The 24,181-nt window shown below is 39.6% G+C and overlaps 1 protein-coding gene across 9 annotated transcripts in view; it reads right to left on the bottom strand.

The window, feature by feature from the left end:
- ABI1 (abl interactor 1) overlaps positions 1 to 24,181 on the bottom strand; it is a 96,947-nt gene that overhangs the window by 46,366 nt on the left and 26,400 nt on the right. For all 9 annotated transcript variants that reach the window (XM_059056698.2, XM_059056702.2, XM_059056699.2 and 6 more), the window contains exon 2: positions 6,849 to 7,016. In XM_059056698.2, the coding sequence (XP_058912681.1) occupies positions 6,849 to 7,016 (168 nt within the window). The remainder of the gene's footprint in view (positions 1 to 6,848; positions 7,017 to 24,181) is intronic.

The raw sequence follows: 24,181 nt of genomic DNA, 5'->3' as shown, positions 1-24,181 counted from the left end.
CCAAAAACATTAGAGAAGCTACTTTCATGCCAAGCTTGGTGGGGGAACAGTTTTAGACAAAATGAACACGTGGGACTGCACATAAAACTGCAGGTGGCTAGAAAGGAAACCAGCTCAAAGGAAAAATAACTAAAAATAGGCTTAGAACAGTGATTCTGACTGCCTTCATTTGGATTTTCAAATTATTTCAGAGCTAAAATGTATACAATTTGTTTTTAACCAAGATGGTTATTTTAGAAATAAGTTCTGCCATAATTAAATATACTTATTTATATCTTAGAAGTTCTCAAGTATCACTTGCAATTCACAACCACAGGATTTTTAAATCTGAAAATTTTTTAGATCTGAAACTATCTTAATGACAAAATATAGCAAAATAAATTATTCCCGATTAGTTGAAATAAAAATTCCTATGACAGCAAATTTTGTTGGATCTCTAACAAGATATTTTTAGGGATGTTATGCCTTGATGTACATGCCAGATTCTTTATAGATTTCCTCTATCTTTATATATTACTATGGATTTACAAGCCCTAATGCTAGAAACACTTAGAAAAAGACTTAAAAGTAAACAAAAAAAAGTTTCTTTAAAAAATTAAGACAGGGCTTCCCTGGTGGTGCAGTGGTTGAGAGTCCGCCTGCCGATGCAGGGGACACGGGTTCGTGCCCGGGTCCGGGAGGATCCCACATGCCGCGGAGCGGCTGGACCCGTGGGCCATGGCCGCTGAGCCTGCGCATCCGGAACCTGTGCTCCACAATGGGAGGGGCCGCAACAGTGAGAGGTCCACGTACCGCAAAAAAAAAAAAAAGTCTTAATAAAAAATTAAGACAATGAAAGTGGTTTTTAAATAGGAAGCTACTGCCTCCAAAAAGTTATCTTTAATTTATCACATGAATATAATCATGAAGAAACAAACATATTCATATTGACATTCTACAAAATGACTGGCCTATAATTTTCAAAGGTATCAAGGTCAGGTGAAGTCAAGCGTAGACTGAGGAACTGTTGCAGTTTGAAGAAGGCTGAGGAGACATGCTAACTAAATGCTTCTGAACTGGGTCTTTTTCCCAAAAAGCTATTGAACAAATTGGCAGACAAGTAGAATGTGTGGATTAGATGGTAATTAACCTGATTTTGATGACTTTTTTATGGCTATGCAGTAGCATGTACTTATGTCTAGAAAATACACACCGAAGTATTCAGGAGTGATGGGGCATCATAGCAGCAGTTATTCTCAAACAGTCCAAAACAAAAAAGTTCTTTGTCCTGTACGTGCAATTCTTCTGTGAGTTTAAAATTGTCCCTCCTCCCCCTCCAAAAAAATATTTTAAGTCATCTTTACTACTCAGTGATAAAAATGAGAGCAAGACTTTTTTTTTCAAGTTCAATGATTCAGAGGTATTTAGCAATCAATGTTCCATTAATCTGTGGAGGAACACAACCAAATAAGGTTTCTCTAAAATAAGGATACAATGACTTTTTTTTCCATCAACTGAAACTAAAAGGGGATGGCCCCATTCAAAACTGTTACAAATTCTAATGGCCCTAAAGTCTCTGCATTGAGCTCCTCTAAAGAGATTCTGAGACCTTCCACTATAATTTCCTTCCCTTTTATTGGTTGAATAAATAGACGTATGCATGCTAGGCACCAGAAATACAGCAAAGGTCACAGTGAACCCTATGGAAGGCAGACAGTGAATAGGACAAATTAATGATGTAATTCTAATAATAAATGCTACAAAAGGGAAGTATAGGATGCTATAAAAACAATTAACAGAATTCTAATAATATGTGTGCAGGTGGGAGGCAGGCCAGAAGGGGAATTGGGGAAAACCACCCTTTAATAAAATTTAGGGTAAGACCTCAAGGATGAGTGGGAGTTAGCCAGGTTAAACATGTCTGTAACAATAGGAGCCAGGACACTGACAGGCAGAGAGAGTTCTTATTCCTGGAATTTAAAGGTCCTAGGTGGGTTAGTAGTAAGGGATAAGGCTAAAAATAAAGGCAGGTGCCAGGCCTCTTAAAGAAACTTAAATGCTGTTAAAAAGATTTTAAGATTTTTTTTTTCTTGCAGTCACTGATTTTCAAATCTTTCTGTTGTTCATCCTAATTTCAAATCAACTCTTACACAGAATCTCATCATGTAATATAAACAAAAGTAGCACTGTCCTGTCTAAAGTGGAAAGAGGGTGCTTTAGAACTTCACCAGCTGAGCTTCCTGCTTCCCTAAGTGAGGGCAAAGGCAAAAACAGGAGGAAAGAGAGGGGGCAGTATCAGAAATAACACATGGTGGGCTGTATTAGCCAGATTTCCAATCAGAAACTGACGAACTATTCCAATTAGAAAAATTCAAAGAGCATTTATAACATAGAGGGACTAAATACAAAGGAATGGTGAGGGATACGGGAACAGGAAGGAAGGTACAGGAATTAGTGTTAGCAGCAGGAACAGCACCCCTAAATCCAAAAGGACAAGGGCAGGAGAGACTACCAGAACGAGGAGGAGAAAGTCACACAGACAAGGCCACCAGGAAGGGCTTTATTGAGGGGAATAATGACTTGTCTTGGGACACAGCCAGTCCACCAGGAAGAAACCAGGGAAATAAATATTCTGAGCTTACCTTCCTCACTGCTTCCGACCTACCCATGTCCACACTGGCCGCACCCTATCTGAAGACGGAAGTCACAGACGCCCATTGACATAATCCATACAGTAAACCTCCCAGGGTAAAGACCAGCGGGGAGAGAACGATCAGGAAGACCAAACATAAGCTATCTGTCATGAAGGAGTAGGCACAGAAGTACAAGGAAAGATCAAACCTAGCCTTCTGGAAGCAAGGAAAAGGTTTCCAGGAGACCAGGACAATTAAGCTGAAGCCTAAACAATGAGCAGGAGTTAGCCAGGCAGAGGGAGACAGACATTCCAAGCAAAGGGGCTAGCCACTACAGCGGCACACTGCTAGAACTCTGAATGAGGAGGTTTGAAGCACAGAGTGTGAAGGAAGGGAAGGAATGAAGCTAGAAAGGCAAGGGAAGACAAGATCATGCTTGCATCAATACCACACCAACAATCCAGCCTTTGTCCTGAAGGCAAAGTTTAAGGATTGAAATATCATCTGATAGACGTGGGTGTGGGTTTTTAATAAAAGTAATAGGCACAGAGAGTTTCTTTTAATGGTAATGGTCAATTCTCACTCTTATTTGTTGACCAGCTCCTGCCTGGTTGTTTCACAAGAACTGCAAGGCAGACTGTGAGTATGGAGAAGACTGCAAACACCGACACTATGTAATTAGAGGTTCTAATCCACTTCAGCCTTTTAAAAATTCTCCACACTTGGACTTTCTCAGGGAACAGGTGGGCAAAAATATTTTCAGTGACCACATTAAGTACTATGTTTAAGATTCTGAGCCAAATCATTGATAATTCAAAATTTACACTAGCATACATTCATTTTCCTTTGAAATGGAGAACTTTCTAAAAACAACAGTAAGGGACGTCCCTGGTGGCCTACTGGCTAAGACTCTGCATTCCCAATGCAGGGGGACCGGGTTCGATCCCTGGTCAGGGAACTAGATCTTGCATGCCGCAACGAAGATCCCGGCAATGAAGATCTCAAGTGCTGCAACTAAGACCCTGTGTAGCCAAATAAATAAATAAATATTGGGCTTCCCTGGTGGCTCCGTTGTTAAGAATCTGCCTGCCAATGCAGGGGACACGGGTTTGAGCCCTGGTCTGGGAAGACCCCACATGCTGTGGAGCAACTAAGCAGTGCGCCAGAACTACTGAGCTTGCGCTCTAGAGTCCGCGAACCACAACTACTGAGCCTGTGTGCCACAACTACGGAAGCCCACGCGCCTACAGCCTGTGCTCCACAACGAGAGGCCACTGCAATGAGAAGCCTGCACACCGCAACGAAGAGCAGCCCCCGCTCGACACAACTAGAGAAAGCCCGCGCACAGCAATGAAGACCCAACACAGCCAAAAATAAAACAAATAAAATAAATAAATAAAATTTAAAAGCTAATGTTAATAAATATTTTAATTAATTAATGAATTTGGGAAAAAAACAGTGATGCTTATTCACGAAAGACTACAGATTTTCTGAAGTTCCACATGGATAATTTATAGATTCAAGGATTTACTCCTTGCCAGACCCTAAGGGAGACACTAGGGACACAGTGATGAACCAAACAGATGAGGTTTCTGTCATCATTAAACTTAACTCTAAGAGAAGGAACAGGCATTAAATAAGTAAACAAACAAACATAATCACAAATTTGTCATATGCCACAAATAAAAGCAACAAGGAAGAGGTGGCAAAAAATATTTCTAGATTTAAAAGAAAGATATCACTGCTCCTTTTTGCAAAAGCAACATCCACAGAGTAGAAGACAAAAAAATCAAACCACAATGGACTGAGGCATATATATGTTTCAAGGAAGAAGATGCCACAAGATGACAGATTCAAGAACTTAGGCTGTGAACTGTCAAGAGAGGAAAGGTAATATCTCAAAATGCATGGTAAGGAATGCTTTTTTTAAGATGGGGGGAAAATACTTAATGTTGATTAGAGGGGGAATTCAAGAGAGGCTGAATATAAGAGAAAGAATGGATGATTAGCTATGATGACTAATAATGCCAACGTTTTATATCCAGGTGTTAGGTTAAATGCTTTACATGCAATTCTTTATTTCATCTCTAAGGTCAGCTCTATAGTCCCAATTTTGCATATGAGAAAACTAAACTCAAAAAAGTTAGGTTATCTGATCAAATCACATGCTGGCAGAACTAGGATTCAAACCCAGATCTTTATGACTTCAAAGCAGACCATACCACACTGTCTCATTCAAAAAATATTTTTCAAACCACCTCTTAAGCTCTGGTTAACTACGTACTGAGGATACAGAGATGAGGAGCTCCTGGGGCACAATCGGTCGGGGCGTGGTACTTACACAGGATGGTCTTTACCTTCAAAGAGAGAGGAAGGGGAGACAGACATGTATCGATACCTCAAGTCACTGATACGAGGAGGAGCAAGTAAGACAGCACAGTACAGACTGCGTCAGTAACCCTACCCTGAGCTAATCAGTGAAGGCTTCATCTGGTGCTTATGTTAAGCAGAACAGAGATGAACAAAGTTAATTCCAAGTAAGACAAACAGATTACGGAAAAGCAAAGAAGCAAAAAATTGGATGCTGTGTTTAGAACACTTCAAGAAGTTGCACATGGCAGGAATGTGATGAGAGTTGGAAGAGACCAGACCAAAGGGCCTTTTATGCCACGCTAAGGTATCTGAGGTTTAAACCACAGGAAGTGAAAAACCATTTCCAGGCTTTGAACCAAGATTAGGCAACTGTAAAGATCCAGCAACTGATGAGGAGGTTCAAGCTATAGCCTGGTGAATGGCTTACAGACAACCAAAAGATCTGGAAAGAAACTCCCAAACTAACCGCTTATAATCAAAACAGAAGAAGGAGGGTTCCAAAGTCCCTTTTTGAAAAACATAGCCTTTATTCTAAGTGAGATGAGACCAGTCCCCAGTTATTACTATTGATTAGGACAGAACTAAAATATGGTTTAGCCCAAACTTTGTGATCAACAGGCAGGGGGTGTTGGAAGGTTTGCTTCCTCAACACCACAAAGAGACTATCTGAGGCAGAATATGGGCTTGGGCGATTCATTTCTCCAAAAAGCATCTTGAACAGAGGCAGGATAGCCTGCTGTCTGCCTTAAAAGTAAAGAACAGAGTCTCCAGTTTCCAAAGGATCCTCTTTCCCTTGCTTCAAGGCTTAATCACATCAGTCTGCCATCTGATGATGCTTAGGGAAGATGGATACTCTCTTTTTCTGCTAAACATGCTGCCTTGATTCAGGAGCTGTGTATTTCCCACCAAGCAGGTAAGAGAAGCAGAGAAGCAACAAAAGGATACACCTACTCCCCTAATGAAACACAAGCTGTCATTCAGCTTTATCAATGAAACCAAATCAAAGAGAAATGAACTACAATTTAGAACTCAGATTTATTTTTCCAAACTAACCTCCAGGTTACATTCCTCATTCCAAACAAAACCTACATCCTAGTCACCCTGAACAAGCCATCATCGTGTCTTTGTCTAATGCCATTGCCTCAGACTGGAATACATTTGCACTCCATGTCAATATGATAAATGCACAGGCTCCCTTCAAATCCCAACTTAAATGTCACTCCTTCAGCGCCACCCAGACTACATGCCCACAGGACTTTTTTCTCTATTCAAATGTTTATTAAATATTTCCATGTATTGTATTGAATAGTATACAGACCAACCCGTCCTAAACAGAAATTTTAACAAACACTTACTGAATGCTAAGCATATGGCAGGTTTAGTGCTAGGTTGTAGATTTTTTTAAACTGAATAACAATACAATCTGCTGCCTTTCAAAAACTCCCCAAGTACAATAAAAAACATACATAGTAAAGGTAGCATTTAGGGTAAACGGATAAGGAAAAAAAGAGAAATTAAGACCAGAATGAAAATCAATGCAATGGATGAAAATCAATTCTACACACACTGTTCCATAAAACTGAAGAGGAGGGAATATTATCCAACATATTTTGTAAGACCAGCACTACATTAACACCAAAACCACAGACCAATAACCACTGGTATGTATATTTTACCAAACACACAAAAAACCTTAAAAAAAAAAAGAAGAGTAAGGCTTACTGAACCCGAAGCTAAAACAAAGTGGCAATGACTAGTCAGTCAGTAAGAAGATGAGTAAGGACGCCGTATTTCTAGGCTACCTATTGACACTATACTGCCAGTTAATTAAATGTGAATTTAAAGCTTTTTACAAGCTGTTACCTGTGAGATATGATTGATGGAAGACTCCATTCTCCGAAGCTGAGAGGCTTGGATGTCCAGCAATTGAAGTACATTGTTAGCCAATGCATTTATTTGATAAGCAACACTAGCTAGGGATTGGGTTGTGTAGGCTTTGGTCTCTTCTAAAGCTTTTCTCTTGTCTGTAGCCTGAAATAAGAACAAGAACAACCAATATTTATTTAGGTTAACATTCATTAAACATCTGTTCTATAGAAAGGCAGGGTTATAATTTGTATTTTTGAATAGAAAAGCCCAACTGAATGGAAAATTTATCGGACTGCTCTGATGAACCACAAAGCGCTCTACCCTCGGGCCCTATAAAGGCGTGCGCCCCAGGTCCTGCTGCTCACTCTGCATACACCGTCACCGAGCTCCCCACACGTCCCCTCCAGGCATGCTGTGCATCTCCTCCAGGACCTGTGAGTAATAAAGGTCTCTATTTCACTTTCCCTTCTAGTCTTTTGTGGAACCTTGAGCTCATCATCCATGACACCCTGGGGCTCTACTTAACAAATGTTAATTTAACAAAAAAAATCACATCTATTAGTCCAATGATATGGACTAAATCCATTCTACCTTACATTCCTGTTTACATTAATCACCATCAGAAATCCAAACCCCCCCATTAACCATTACAACCAAGCTTCTCATCTCCACAAAAACTACTGTAAATCTTATGACCCCAACCTTTACCCATCCATTTTTCCCAAACTCTAGTACACAACTCAGAGTCAGACAGTAAGAAATGTTCAGAGACAAAGTTCAGAGCAAAATTCAAAGACAAGTGATAAACCCTGTGGGGCGGGGGGAGGTGGGGGGAATGGAGGGGGCGGGGAGCAGGGTGGCCAGCAACTTGTATCACAATTAATATGTAATCTAAAAATCAAAAGGCCAAGAATAAATAGAAACAATGGAATAGAGATCTAACAGTGGGAAAAAAAAAAGCAATGCAACCACTCTTAACCATTTTTAAAAACATTTCAACATCGCTCATCATAGACAAGAAATGCAGATGCAAACTAATATGAGATACCATTTCTCACCTATCCATCCAGCAAAAATCCAACAGTGGGACAAGGTACTCTGCAAAGTTGTGGAAAAGACTCTTGGATACACTGCTAGTGATAGGCAGCAAAATTACACATGGACTTATTTTCTGTCCCAGTAATTTCACTTTTCGGAATCTATCTCAAATAATCACTGGCAAAAATATTACGTAGTTATTCATTACAGCACTATCTGCAATAGAAAAGACTAGAAACAACAGATATAACCAGCCATGGGGGACTGGTTGAATAAACTATGGGACCTCCAAACAGGAGAGTACTATACAGCTCTAAGAAGGAAAGTTGAGGGATGTCGTTATTACCACTACACACTCCATCTCCAGAATATTGCTAAGTTGAAAAAAAAAGATAGAAAATAAAAATATGTATTGAGTGCTACTACTTAAGAAATGGGGAAAGATACATAAATATATGTTTTTATTTTTTAAGAAAAAAGGATAAAATATAACATCTTTAAAAAATAATTACATACGGGGTCGGGGGTAAACAGGTTGGTGAGAACATGGATAAGATTCTTTAAACATGCCTTGTTTTTGGAACTATGTAAATAATTCACACAATTATAGCAAAATTAAATTTTAAAAAGGAATTTCCCAAAATTAAATGTAAAATTAATCAAATGAGCCTAACTGTGCATCCTATTAGTGGCTTAACCAGAAAGAAAATATCCTAAAAGTGGCTTCAGAGCACAGAAATTTGATTGTACATTCTTAATGGGGCTTATCCTTAGGACGAAAACAACTGAAAGAGGAAAACAAAAAAATACTAAAGCTGTTTGCAATCACTTTGTTGCTGATGGTCGGTTTGGAATTATTATCCTGAGACTAATGTTTGTGTAGAGTGAGACAAAGCAAGTCATTACCTATGTTTAAGTCATTGAGACCTGAGATGTTTGGCATAATTCAAAAGAGATTCTGATGTAAGAAGAATGAAGTTAAGAAAAAACCTAGCTCTGGATTTAAACTGAAAGCATTCATTTGAACCTAATTTTGATTTTATCACGTATTATATATCAATATCCTAGCTCTGTCCAACGAAAAGGCCTAAATGTAAAACATGGTGACCGTAGTTAACACTGTACTGCATAACTGAAATTTGCTAAGGGTAGAACTTACATGCTCTCAGCAAAAAAAGATATACATGAAGTGATGAATGTGTTAACTAAGTATTGTCAATGGAATGATAGCAGATACGGGTGCTACTTCCAGGCCTAGACGTAAAAACTTGCCATGCGTCTTCCAATGCAATGGTTAAAGTAAAATGTAGCCCTACCAAAAAAATAAAGCTGTATTTAACAGAAACCATTTTACACTGCTTCTATTTTAAATTTAAAAATAATTAAAATCAAATAAAATTTTAAAATTCATTTTCCCAAACTACCCACATTTTAAAGTGCTCAAGAGCCATATGTAGATTGTGGCCTTACTGGAGACAGTGCAGTTCTAGTCACAGTTAATTTCCTCTATAGACCATGGATTTAAAAGTTAAATCTGCACAAGAATTACTGTTGTCACTTATTTCAGGTTTGTAAGTTTAGTATCCAATAGTTGGTCTCCCTCATTCTTTGGTGCTTTTACTGTATTAACTACCAAGCAGCCTTAGTATGTTCCAAAGGATCACACGAAATGGATTATAAACCAGAAGACAAATAGCCAGCACTTCTCCAAGGAGCTAAAACAGACACTGTTAATCAATTATAGCAGTCTTCCTACAAAAGTCTAAATACTTTTAACTAATCACTCTAGGAGTTGACATGTGATATGTAACCCATTTGCTATCCCTGTCTTATGCCACTTATGAAGTTTGCTTAAAATCAAAATAAACATATTCAGCTTTAAAGTTAAAGTTAACTATTTAAAAGAGCTAAACTCAAAATAAACAATGTAGCAAGAACTAAACAGGAAATTCCTTAGATAACTGAATCTTCTGAAGAGCCCATATATAAAACTAGCTCTCTTCTTCCTCATTTATCCACCTGTGGATACCAAGCTTAGCTAGAGAAAAGAAACTTTTCAAGTAAAACTACTCTTATTAAGTCCTTTTCCTGCCCCTCAAGGTGACTACACAGGCAAAATAATCTCGTATTTTTCACTCCCTAAAGTGGAAATTACAAGTTATAAGCAATCTCTCTCATACCTATACATTTATCTTTAACCACACTTCCTCTCCCTCGTTCTCAACCTTCACATACAACCACAAGAAAAACCTTTCTACCTCTATTACAAATAATTACTTAAACCCCAAAAGAGACAGAGAGAACATCCTCGTCATGAGTATGCTTAAAAAGTAACGCAGGGCTTCCCTGCTGGCACAGTGGTTAAGAATCTGCCTGCCAATGCAGGGGACACGGGTTCGAGCCCTGGTCCAGGAAGATCCCACATGCCGCAGAGCAACTAAGCCCGTGAGCCACAACTACTGAGCCCGCGTGCCACAACTACTGAAGCCCACGTGCCTAGAGCCCATGCTCCACAACAAGAGAAGCCACCGCAGTGAGAAGCCTGTGTCACCACAACTAGAGAAAGCCCACATGCAGCAACAAAGACCCAACGCAGCCAAAAATAAAATTAATTTAAAAATTTTTAAAGTAATGCATTCTAAGTGAAAAAAAATACTATATGGTTTCATTTTTGCCTGCTTTTTTAACAAAGAGAGAGAGAGATAAATTTAAAAGTTAATGTACCATGGTCCTATCATTCAGATTGACCTTGTTAATGGTTTAGTGTATTTTCTTCAAGTCTCTCAAGTACATGTATGTATACAAGAATGTAAAATTTACCATACTCTATAGCTACATAACCTTTCTTCATTTAAAAATATACCATGAGCATTTTCCCATGTGCTATTTTTCTCTTCCTATTCTTATTTTAAAAATTTTCAATAGCTTCATTATTATGGCAGTAACTGTTTGTTGCCTACTCTCATTTTAATTCCTCTAATATTAAGACCCTGATTTTAATCAGGGCATCAATGTGAAAAGTAAGTTCAAATCCAACTTCCTCTAAATAACCAAACAAGAGATGGCATTATTTTGTAGTTGTAGGAATTCAATGGAAAACATGTACAGTGAATTACAAATAACTCCTACTGTTCACCCTGGTTAGCATAGAGTCTTATATATATGTAGAAAGAGTAATATGATAACCCCATGTATCTGTCCTTCAACTTCAATAAATATCATATTTAGTTTTAAAAATTCACATTTTACTTGGTTTTATAATGTTTGCAAAGTTTTATATCTAAAATATATTAAAAATTAAGTTTCACTGATTTTTTAAATGAAGTCAGGACCCTTCTTAGAAAATATCTTAAAATACCCATTTTAATATAGATTTTTTTTTTTAAGGAACTGTTTGTTTTTTTTTTTTCTTTTGCGGTACGTGGGCCTCTCACTGTTGTGGCCTCTCCCGTTGCGGAGCACAGGCTCCGGACGCACAGGCTCAGCGGTCATGGCTCACGGGCTCAGCCGCTCCGCGGCACGTGGGATCTTCACAGAAGGGGGCACGAACCCGCGTCCCCTGCATCGGCAGGCGGACTCTCAACCACTGCGCCAACAGGGAAGCCCTGTTTTTCTTTTTCTTTTTTTTTTTTTTTTGCTGTACGCGGGCCTCTCACTGTTATGGCCTCTCCCGTTGCGGGGCACAGGCTCTGGACGCGCAGGCTCAGCGGCCATGGCTCACGGGCCCAGCCACTCCGTGGCATGTGGGATCTTCCCAGACCGGGGCACAAACCTGTGTCCCCTGCATCGGCAGGCGGACTCTCAACCACTGCGCCACCAGGGAAGCCCTCTTTTTTTTAATATAAATTTATTTATTTTTGGCTGCGTTGGGTCTTCATCGCTGTGTGCAGGTTTTTCTCTGGTTGCGGCGAGCGGGGGCTACTCTTCGTAGCAGTGCACAGCTTCTCATTGCAGTGGCTTCTCTTGTTGTGGATCACTGTGTGGGCTCTATGCATGTGGGCATCAGTAGTTGTGGCACACGGGCTCAGTAGTTGTAGCTCGCGGGCTCTAGAGCACACGCTCAGTAGTTGTGGCACACGGGGTTAGTTGCTCCACGGCATGTGGGATCTTCCCGGACCAGGGCTCGAACCCGTGTCCCCTGCATTGGCAGGTGGATTCTTAACCACTGTGCCACCAGGGAAGCCCTAGATATTTTTATATCATATGAAATAAATACCAAAACATCAATACTGTCATTTTGCTTTAGCTCCACCTTAAATCTGTATTCCTCAAACACTACTACTGTTGATTTATTAAAAGTACTTGTTTATTGGGAATTTCCTGGAGGTCTAGTGGTTAGGACTCTGTGCTATCACCGCAGAGGGCGCAGGTTTGATCCCTGGTTTAGGAACTAAGATCCCGCAAGACACGCGGTGCGGCCAAAAGAAAAAAAAGTATATGTTTATTTATTTTACAAGTCTAATAAAACTAATCACTTTCTCCCAACTCTTCTCTGTAACATTTTAGCTGTATAATCAAGTTCGAAACAAACACTAACCTATAAACTAACTTTAAGAGCATCATTTCTAATATAGGGCCCAACTATTGAAAGATGCCCTACAGGGAAAACAGAGCCTATACCTAGGACATATCCTACAATACTAGCCTAATAACATTTCAGAAAAATAGTATGACAAATTAAAATGTTCTCTTTCTTACTTACCTTGAACACTTCTTTGAAGTCTGACAAGAAGATCTGAAAATAGTTTGTTTTCTTTGAGGAACAACAATTTCTCTGTGTCCTAACTGCAAGTGGTTTAATAACCCTGCTTAGGTAACAAAACAGGGGTCTCATGTGCATTAAAAAAAAAGTTTTAACCATCTTGCTTCTGTCTTTACCTTTCCTCCCATTCTCTGTAGAAATGTCACCACACTGTATCTGTTTAACAACTTCTAACTTAACTCTAATCCAAACTTGTCAGGAACTTTTCCAAAGTCAGTATTTTTCCCACAGAATATTTCAATTATTTAAATAAGGTTTTTCCAGTGATAAAATGGAAGATATTTCATGATAATTCATTAAAAAAATAACCCATATCTACCCAAAAAACACCATATTTCAATGACTCCAACAAAACAGCTATGTCAGAGGCACCATTTTTATGTATCACTCAGAAAAAACCTGCCAACTCAATTATGTCAGAATGCTTATGAAGAAATTTTATTTTATACTTACAGAAAATGCTCTTTGGGATTTAGATGGTGAACTTTGTATGTCACTCTTAATCATAGAGTAATACCAGCTATAGAGCTCATTTTCAAATTTTTCCAACTTCCAAAACAAACCCTTTACATCTTGTTTTTTATGATTCAAGATGTAACCAAAGATTGTGCACAGCTCTTGACAGTCATGTCTATTCAGTTTCCTTAAAACTAGAATATCCCCTTCCCAACCCTGACCTTTTTTTTTCTTTCAAAACATAGACATTATTTTAAAATTCCAAGCCAGCTGTCTTATAGGAAGTCCTACAACCTGGATTTGTCTGATTGTTTCCTCAGGATCAGATTCAGATTAAACAGAGAGGCTGGAATAATATATAGGAGATGCTGTGAACTTCCTACTACATGTAATACATCTTTTAAAATAAGGTTCCACCTTTACTCCCAGGACTTTCCTCCAAGCTCCTGACACTAATTCTGTAAACCTTGATGCTGGTGCTATCTTAATCTTACCAGGAGGTATCAAAAAAAAAATTTTTAAGAGAAAACCCAAGACTCTTTTCTTTCTTCAAATGGTCGTCCTTAAATGGTCTTTAAATGGTTTCTTGACAGGTTGCAATAATACAGTTATACCAACAGCAAAACCATCCAAATTCATACAAAGACAACTAGGAATAATAACAACTGCTGCTTGGCTGATAGCTTTTTGTGTTTGTGTGTGTGTGTGTGTGTGTGTGTGGTACACGGGCCTCTCACTGTTGTGGCCTCTTCCACTGCGGAGCACAGGCTCTGGATGAGCAGGCGCAGCGGCCATGGCTCACGGGCCCAGCCGCTCCGCGGCATGTGGGATCCTCCCGGACCGGGGCACGAACCCGTGTCCCCTGCATCGGCAGGCGGACTCTCAACCACTGAGCCACCAGGGAAGTCCGGCTGATAGCTTTTTAAGGACAACATTAATTGTAAAATGCATCCCAGTTACAGAAATGTTAAAATGCCGGGGTGAGGAGAAAGTTTCTTAGAACTGCTAAAATACTCTATAAAGTTTAAGAACTCTTTTTTTTTAAAAGAAGTATGTTAATGTTAATGAGAAGGATTTAAAATGTCAACTTTTAATACCTGTAACAGGAGGAGCTTTATATACACAAAACAAAACATCTACTTTGCTGAAGGCCACCTAAGTATTTGGTTAGTTTGAGAGTTGAGAAACTTTCCAGGAAAAATCCATAATCACTTCGTGGAGAGGGATGTGAGGATTCAGGAAAAAAGAGCACACAGGCCAAATCCTAGTTGAAGCCATGGGGATTAAGGTAGGTATGCATACACTCAATACCTAGCTAACATTGAAAGGATCTGATTTTTCTCCAACACAATACCTATTTCAATAAAAGTTAAAAGGAAATAAAAAGAAACCCTACCAAGTTACAGCAAATATCCAGCAAGAAGAATAAATTTTTTGCAGAACAATTCAGGTTGAAACCTAGTCACTGTAAGCTCTAGCACAGCTCCTCCCCACCATCTCCCACTTAAAGTAAGTGCTAACTGCCTAATAGTCCTTTCATTCCCAGCAAAATCCAGGGGAAATCCCTGCTGCCTGTTGTGTCACACAGTTTTGAGGTACAGGAATGGGAGTTGTTGCACACGTTCTTCTTTAATTGAAGAGCTAACACAGAACAATCAACAGCTCGTATACTCATATATATACTTTTTTAAAAAAAATTTATTTATTTTATTTATTTATTTTTGGCTGCGTTGGGTCTTCATTGCTGTGCGCGGGCTTTCTCTAGTTGCGGTGAGCGGGGGCTACTCTTTGTTGCGGCGCTTGGGCTTCTCATTGCGGTGGCTTCTCTTGTTGCCGAGCAGGGCTCTAGGCGCACAGGCTTCAGTAGTTGTGGTACGTGGGCTCAGCAGTTGTGGTTCATGGGCTCTACAGTGCAGGCTCAGCAGTTGCGGTGCACGAGCTTCATTGCTCCGCGGCATGTGGGATCTTCCTGGTCTGGAGCTTGAACTCATGTCCCCTGCACTGGCAGGCAGATTTTTAACCATCTGTGCTACCAGGGAAGCCCGTCAGCTGGTATACTTATTAAATAACATTCCAAATTCAACTCTAACGTAGATTATGTTTTTAAACCTTCACTAGTCAATTTAGTCAGGGCATTTCCAATAACTAAATAATTACATTCTGAAATTTTAGATTTTACCCTAATTATAGCCTCAGTCAATGACACTTATCCCAGAATCATTCCTTTACTATCCTGTACCATACTACAGGATGGTAAAGGAATTATATTTATAAAAAACAGGCTTAATAAAAACCCAGTTTTAGAAAGAGCAACTACATTTAAACACAAAATAAGTTAAATGTATTAAATAAGTTAAATAATGTCAATGTATGTCAGTAAGTTAAATAAGTTAAATAATGTCAGTGTATTGCTGACAGAATATATTCCACAGGAGTCCAAGACACTGGGTACCTTCCATCAACTCCTTCCATGTTAACTAATTATCTTCTCATATAATCTTATTTCTTCTTAAAAGGAATTAAACTGAAAGAGCCATGATGATCAAGAGTGTTGCCTGGGCAAGCACTTTAACATTCTGCCGGAGGGTGCAATTAGACAATATGTATCACAGTTCTTTAAAATGCATATATTCTTCACTTCTAGGAATTACCCAAAAGAAATAAAAGGCCAAGTGCAAAGAAACTGTATGCTCAAGAATGTCCACACCTTTGTTTATAGCAGTAAAAAAAAAAAACCCTAGAAACAATCTAAATGGTCAATGACTGGTGGTTAAAATATTCATGTATTAGAATGCCATGCAGTCAATAAAAGTGATCTAGGTATTATTTATCAACAAGGAAAATGCATTAAGTCAGAATTCAAACTGGGAAGTAGAACCACTATGAGTTACAGAATAAGAAATTATAGAATTTTACTTTACACAATTATAGGAATAGCTGGGAAAGTTGTGAAGGTCCCAGAGGGAAGTATGAGGATCAGAGAGCATCAAATAGTCTATCTGAGACACCCAACACATCCAGCTGCAGAAAAGCAACTGCAAACGAAAGACTCATGGAGAGATCTGGGAAGCTGCAGGTCTCCCACCAGGTGAGTGGGCCTGATGCCACTGTTGATCAAATTATCAGCAACCAGGAAAGAGAGCGGGATGCAGAGCAAAGGAGACCAAGGTCAAGCTGGAACCCACCAACACCTCTGCATCTCTCACTGCATCTTACCACAAAAACCTTCAGAGGTTAGTGAGTGTTGCTTACACAAATTTTCTTTTAGCCAATTCTAACCCACAAACATGCAGGGAAGGAACCATACTATAACTATGCTATACACAATTCCACCTTAAGTAAACTGATATAGTACGAACCACCATGATACCCTCTGTCAATATGGTACACACCCACCTCTTTCATCATATTCAGCTCCTGAATAAAAACAACAGCAAAATCACACTTCAGTCTAACATAATGCAACCATCCCTCATAAAACCAAAAAGATGCCATCTCCCCAAAAGAGAGTACAAAGTCTACTTTCTCTTTGAGTAATGTTCTTTCCTTTTAGTTGAGTTGTACTTCCCCTCTGATATCCTGTAACTTAAATAATGAAATACAAAGTTAACCACTAATAACACATCTTAAGTTAAATACAGAAGAATGGGGGGGCAGAGAATACGTTACTATATACACAAATATTAAGATACAGAACAAATATTCACAACTACTAGAGTTTTCATCTATAACGGGTCATGAGGTCATAGCTGGTGTTTATCATAATTTTCTTCTCCTACTATCCATTACATATTTCATTTGCCCTCAGCAATCACCTCATATGGTTGCTGTTGCTTGCTTGGTGGGCTGACTCAAACCTTTTCTGCCATTAGCAGCCCTACTTGTACTGGGTGGTTTTAGTTTTCCATTAACTTTTTTTTATCATAGGAGACAGGAGTGGTAAAAGGCACTCCAGAGGATCTCCGGCATTCCAGACATACTCCTCTTTACCCCCATTGTGTAGTAGCAACCCAATTTCCACTTGAGAGTCAGGATCAATCACAGTAACCAATACAGTAATCTCCTGCTTTGCCTGTTAGTTCACTGGCACAAGGAAGCCAAAGTGACTGGTGCTCAACTTCCAGTTTAACAGAACCAGTGCTGCATTCCCCAATAAAAGCATTCCTCTCTTTGGAACTAAGAACTCTAAACCAGCATGCCCCAGCGGTGTGGATACAGAAGAAAAATTTTTGGTAGTGGATCATTATGGGTAATAGTGAGAAAACGTCACCTCGTTTCCACCTCCTGATTCCCTGACATATGAATGCTGGCTACAAGAGAAACCCCACCACACACCGGTGGCTGATTCGGAGACTAGACCACATCTTAGAGAACACTACCCCAACACTGCAAAGAATTGCCACCAACTGGGCAGTGAGTCCTCAAAAGGACATTCCACTGTTCTATCAGTTCAGCTCCTTCAGGCTAATGGGGAACATGGTAAGACCAGGGATTCCATGAACATGAGCCAAATGACACATTTCACTTGCTGTAAAATGAACTGCCTGGTCAGAAGCAATGTGATATGAAATACCAAGACATAATTAAGGCATTCTGAAAGTCACAAAGAGTTTTGGCAGAAACAATGCAGGGAGGGAAAGCAAATCCATACCCAGAGTAAGCAGCTTTTTCAGGGAGAAAAAAGTACTGTCCTCTCCATTATGGAAGAATGCAAACCACCTGCCACCAGATATCTGGCTGGTCCCTCCAGAGGAATGGTGCCCTCTTAGGGGGTCACTGGTGGCTCTCTGCTATTGGAAAGGTGGTCATTCAGCAGTAGCAGTAGTCAGGTTGGTCTGGTGAGTGGAAACCCATGTTTCTGAGTATATGCACATATGCACAATCTCCATGCCTGTCACTATGGTGTCTTTTTCACGAGCTCGCTGGGCACGGATAGAGGTGGATAGGGAAAGAAGGTGAAATCCAGAGGTAACGTCCTGTCCATTTGATCACTAAGATCTTTCTCTGCTGAGGTTGCTCTTTGATGGGCATTCACAATGAACACAAATATTACTGTGTCCATTTGGAAGCATATCTATATATCTATTCCCCATACTTCCAATTATGTTCCTTCCAAGCTCATCATCAATTAGCCGAACGATTAGCTACTACTATGAATTAGAGTGGGTCCACATCTCTAACCATTCTTTCAAGACAAAACAACTAGGTGCACTACTCAAAGATCTACCAGTGGTTTGCAACAAGTATTTACTCTATAGCACAGGGAACTATATTCAATATCTTGTAATAACCTATAATGGAAAATAATCTGAAAGAATATATATATATAAAACAGCAAAGATGTACTCTGCTGTACACCTGAAACTAATATAGTATTGTGTATTAACTATATGTCAATTAAAAAAAGGAGATCTACCCACTGGGAGAATTTCCCTTCACCACTGCCCTTCTGGGTAACTGCTGAGTGTGGCTATAATGCTACAGATGTCCATCTTCAGGTGGTACCAGCATATTATGTAGAACCATATGTAAACTAGACCAAAGTGTTTTCTTCCTCAGCCAACTGGGACTCCTCATGAGGCCACAGGTGTGGGGTGAGAGTGAAGAAGCAAAGAAACAGGAGTATGAGTATACACCATATGGAGTACACACCACAAGAGAAGGTATATAAAATACTCAGTAATAAAAGCAAGATATAAAATGATTATGTACCTGCTTTTTAAAAATAAGTGTGTATACACCTCAGAAAAGGTCTAAAAGGAAATGTATCAATACAGTAGTGGTCATCTCTGGGTGATTTTTAAATATTCTTTATATTTCTCTATATCCAATTTTTTAAATGATCATTACTCCAAAAATAAGAAAAAATGATTATTTTTACTAAGAGAATTCTCTTGGTATAATCTTAATGGGAAAAAAACCAGAATATATATCTGTGTATATAGTGTGACCTAATTTTCTTTGGTATAATTAAATACCTACACAAGCTAACTCATCAGATAATGAGAGAAGATACATCAGCATGTTAACAGTTGGATTATAAATAATCTGTGTTTTCATCCTTATCCTTTTGTGACATTTCCGAATGTTCAACAATAACCATGTAACATTTTTGCAGACACCGGGAGACTAAGAAGAAGGCTGTCTTAGTAGAGCATGAGGGGGAAACAGAATTTGAATCCTTGATGACACTGAGCTAAAGAATTAACCAACAGTAGGATAATCTTACCTTGGAATTTCTTGTGATATAAAGCAATAATAAATGTTTCTTATTGTTTAATCTTAACTGAGATGAGTTTACTACCTGCAAACCTAATGCATCCTAAATGACTTAACTTTTCTATGAGAGAGGGGGAGAGTAAGTTTCCCATAAAGGGTCTTGGTTAAACTAGTCATATAGACAAAAAAAAAAAATCTATTAGAATAACTTCCAAATTACCAAGACTATTTTCTAAACTAGTCCACTAATTTATAGCTGACTGTGTTATTCATTACAATTTATCTGAAAAATCAGCCTAGTTTGCTCTCCCCACAAGGCAATTATATTTTAATCTGTATTAGTCTGCTCAAGCTGCCATAACAAAATACCACAGACTGACTGGCTTAAACAACAGAAATTTATTTTCTCACAGTTCTAGAGACTGGAAAATCCAAGATCAGGATTCTGTTTCTGGAGCTCTCTTCCTGGCTTGCAGAGACGGTCACCTTTCTCACTGTGTCCTCATCCTCTGGTGTCTCTTCCTCTTTTATAATAAGGACACCAGTTCTGTTGGGCCAGAGCTCCACCCTATGACCTCATTTAACCATAATCACCTCTTCAAAGGCCCTATCTCCAACACAGTAGTTATATGGGGGGTTAGGGCTTCAACATATAAATTTGGGAGCAGGGGGCATAATTCAATCCATACCATCATTTTTCTTCTTGAACATTAAGAAATATATCCGGGCTTCCCTGGTGGCACAGTGGTTGAGAGTCCGCCTGCCGATGCAGGGGACACGGGTTCGTGCCCGGGTCTGGGAAGATCCCACATGCCGTGGAGCGGCTGGGCCCGTGAGCCATGGCCACTGAGCCTGCGCATCCGGAGCCTGTGCTCTGCAACGGGAGAGGCCACAACAGCGAGAGGCCCGCATACGGCAAAAAAAAAAGAAAAGAAATATATCCATCTTACGAATACCCAAAATGTACTCCGGATAGTAATACTTTTAACAGCATGTATTACTGGTTTTCAAAGCATTTTTTACAAAGTAAACTAAGCAGACATCCTGGTTTCACAGATAAGGCACTATGTAAAGCTCAGAGATACTAATTTGTCCAAAGATCCCCTAAACGGTAAATGGTGGACCTAGGACTGTACCACACACAGCTCTTAATCTTGTCATATGCACTTAAAAGATAGGAATTTTATTTAACCTAATGTTCTGAACAACAGAAGCAGCTTGGGGTCAGAAAGAGGAAGGTCAGAAAGAGCAAAGGACAGGGTTCAAAGCAGAATAAAATTAACAGGAACATTAGCTTGGAGGTAAGCAAGTGTTAGTCATCAGGCCCAACGGAGAAGGAAATATGCCACAAGGCTAGAGAAATCCTACAGACCCTTGAGGAATCTGGACTTCATCCTGAGGCTAAAGGGGAGTCACTGAAGGATTTTCAGAAAGAAAAGACATGACTAGTTTTTGGCTTTAGAAAGATCACCTCAGTTGCAGTTTTACCAAGTGGACTGGGAAAATACAGATGAGAATGGAGACAGGAATTCTGTTATAATATGTACTCTGCACCACACACAAGAAAGTCATCTTTATGTTAAATACCCCACGAAGACAACTAACAATGAGGAGAAAGAAATTTGGTGAGGTTAAGTAACTTGTCCAAAGGAGCACTGCTAGGAAGAAGGAATAGAGCCACCAGGTCTCCAAAGGCCATGGTCTCCCCTATGCCACACTGCCTCCCAGTCTACAATTCTAAGAGTGAACAAAGTATAGTTCTAATGTGTCACAGTGAAACCACTGAAGTATTTCATCTAAGATGAGCCACCCCAAGTCATCATTAACTAATTTGTGTACCACATGAATTTTAATTAACTGGAAGGGAAAAAAGAATAGTGAGAAAGCTGACTTTCTCCAGATAGCTGAGAATGTTTCTGATCTATGAAACAATTAATGCTCTATATAAGGGATCTATAAATGAAAAAAAAAACAAAAAACTTAAACATTTAACAGTTTTCTAAGTTATTCCTCACTAAAGGAACAAATTCACATCTTTAATTCATACCCAAATAAATGTGACTTTGCTAGGAAATTACTAAAGGAATATAATGCATCATTTCACAAACTACATGGTAAGGTAGTAGTTAACACTGTCACAATCAGCACCACCCTTAATTAACTGACTTGAGAAAAACAAAGTACTTCTGCTTAAAAAAAAAAATCAAGGTTCTATAAATATCAACAAAAGTACCTTGTGCTACCACTGACTGCCTATTTCCTCACTTATACCAGCTTACAATACAAGTCTCACAGAATCAGTCTTGGCTATCTCCATCCTAGTGATTCATTAACCACATTTTCCAAACCAAAAATCATAACTAGTATGACACTATCTGACAAACTACCTTTACCCTAATTTCTTAATTTGTTATATAAAAGTATAAGAATTACAACAGTATGAATCAATGAACAAATCTTTACTGAAATCAACTAAATTTTCTAAATTACAGACAGCTATTCCCAAAAACTGTGAGACAGAGAGTCATTTTTACAACTACTCCAAAAAATCTAAGACATGAACAGAGGAACATTCTGTTAACACCCATCAGTTATAAAAATAGAGACAAAAGAAGGAAAATATTTTATTAACAAATTACCACAAATTGAATCCAAACCAAATAATTTAACCAATCAGAAATCTAAGTACCAATTAGGGAGATACAATAATATTAAAAGAAAGCCATCTAACAAAATATGTACAAGACCTATTTGAGGAAAACTACAAAACTCTGATGAAAGAAATCAAAAAACTAAATAAATAGAGAGATAATCCATGCTCATGCGTAAGAAGACTTGATACTGTCAAGACATCACTTCTCCCCACCTTGACTATAGATTCAATGGAATCCCAATCAAAATCCCAGGAAGTTATTGTGTGAATATCAACAAAGTGATTCTAAAGTTTATATGCAAAGATGATGTCAGCCAGATAGCCAAGTAAGACACCCCTCATCATATCCACCTTCAACAACAATTTTGCATCCACCCTTGGACAAAAGGGAGCTGTGGGATCCAGAGAAGAGACTATAAAACTCAGGAGCAGTCCAAGATCAAGGCGAGCTGTTTTAAGACAGACCTGTAGCCATGGTCTCAGCTACAGACTCAGAACCAACTCTATATCAGAGGCCATGGCTATAGCCCCATTTAGCTTTGGTTCTGACACCAGCACCATATGCCAAGGGGCATGGGAGGACTCTTACCCATCTGTACATCAGGTAATACACATAGAGACATTCAGTCTCAGATGTGAACCATTAACTGGGCTGTGAATGAGCTCCAGCCCCTCGCAGCTGCAGTCCAGGAGCCCCTAGAGAACACTAATTTAGACAATCACCCACAGATTAGAGAACCTTTGTGGAAGTCCAGGAGTCCAGTTGAGAAGTTCCAGCCCACCGCTGGAACAAAAGAAATCTGAGATAAGATGCATTGGAAAGGGTAAGAAGCACAGTTTGATTTTACCCGCTTTACCCATCCCTTCCAGGCAGCACAGCTCAGAGCCAAAAGAACACTTCTCAGCCAATGACTTCTCCCTCGAGGTAAAGTGAGAGCAGGTGAGGGAACACCTAGCTTCCCCAGCTGTGTGACACACTGCCAAAGAAGCCCCGTCCAGAATACTGAGTCGTGAGCATCAAAACTAGGAGGTGGTGGGCTTCCCTGGTGGCTCAGTGGTTGAGAGTCCGCCTGACGATGCAGGGGACATGGGTTCGTGCCCTGGTCCCGGAAGATTCCACATGCCGCAGAGCGGCTGGGCCCGAGAGCCATGGCCACTGAGCCTGCGCGTCCGGAGCCTATGCTACGCGGTGGGAGAGGCCTCAACAGTGAGAGGCCCGTGTACGGCAAAAAACAAAACAAAACAAAAAACTAGGAGGTGGTGAGTGGCTGGGAGACCAGCAGCCAGACCTTGGTGCAGAACACAACAGAAGGGATGTGGATCCTACTATGCATGTCAAGGGCTCCATTAGGAGGCCCAAGCACAAGCTCCTGGGGATGCTCTGCCCACAGATACCCCCACACTGGCCCAGAGGTGCCACCAGTGCCCCTCGTGCCCGACCCCACATACTCCACCTCATCACTGGCTCCCGTGAGTGCTCCACACAGTACCAAGAGTGAGCTTTTGAAGCAGGCTAGTGAACACACACAGAAAGCCAGCCTGAACCTGCAGGCCTGGGAGAAACCATAAACTTGAACCATAGGCACCACCCTCAGGAAAGCAAAAAGGAGGCTGTCACCACCCGGCCTGGTACTTTGCAGGATCAAGAGAATGCAAACAAGCTTAAGAATTCTGTCACAAGGAGGAGCAAGAAATGTAGAGCAGGAATATCCATAGAAGATACATCAAAGCCTCAGAATCCCTAGCAGATCTGACAGAAGATATTTCTCTCCTGCAGTCAATTAGTAAAAACTGTGGAGGAGGTGACTGCTACTTCAAGTGTGAAAAGAGCAACACAAGAATTCAAATAATATGAAAATTCAAGAGAAAATGACACAATCAAAGGCTCACAATTTTCCAGTAACCAATCCCAAAGACATGGAGTTCTGTGATTTACCCAATAAAGAATTCAAAACAGGTGTTTCAAGGAAGCTCAATAAGATACAAGAAATCAAAAAGATAATGTAATGAAATCAGTATACATGTGAACAAAAATGAGAAGTTTAACAAGGAAATCATAATAAAGAAACAAATTCTGGAGCAAAAAAATGCAATAAATGAAATAAAAAATGCAACAGAGACCATCAACAGCAGCATGGATCAATCAGAAGAAAGAATCTGTTAAGTAGGAGACAGGAACTTTGAAATTATCCAATCACA

This window comes from Kogia breviceps, chromosome 3 (assembly GCF_026419965.1).
Source record: "Kogia breviceps isolate mKogBre1 chromosome 3, mKogBre1 haplotype 1, whole genome shotgun sequence".
Taxonomy (NCBI): domain Eukaryota; kingdom Metazoa; phylum Chordata; class Mammalia; order Artiodactyla; family Physeteridae; genus Kogia; species Kogia breviceps.
Note: the sequence above shows the minus strand (reverse complement) of the source record. Positions and strands in the feature narration are given on the sequence as shown.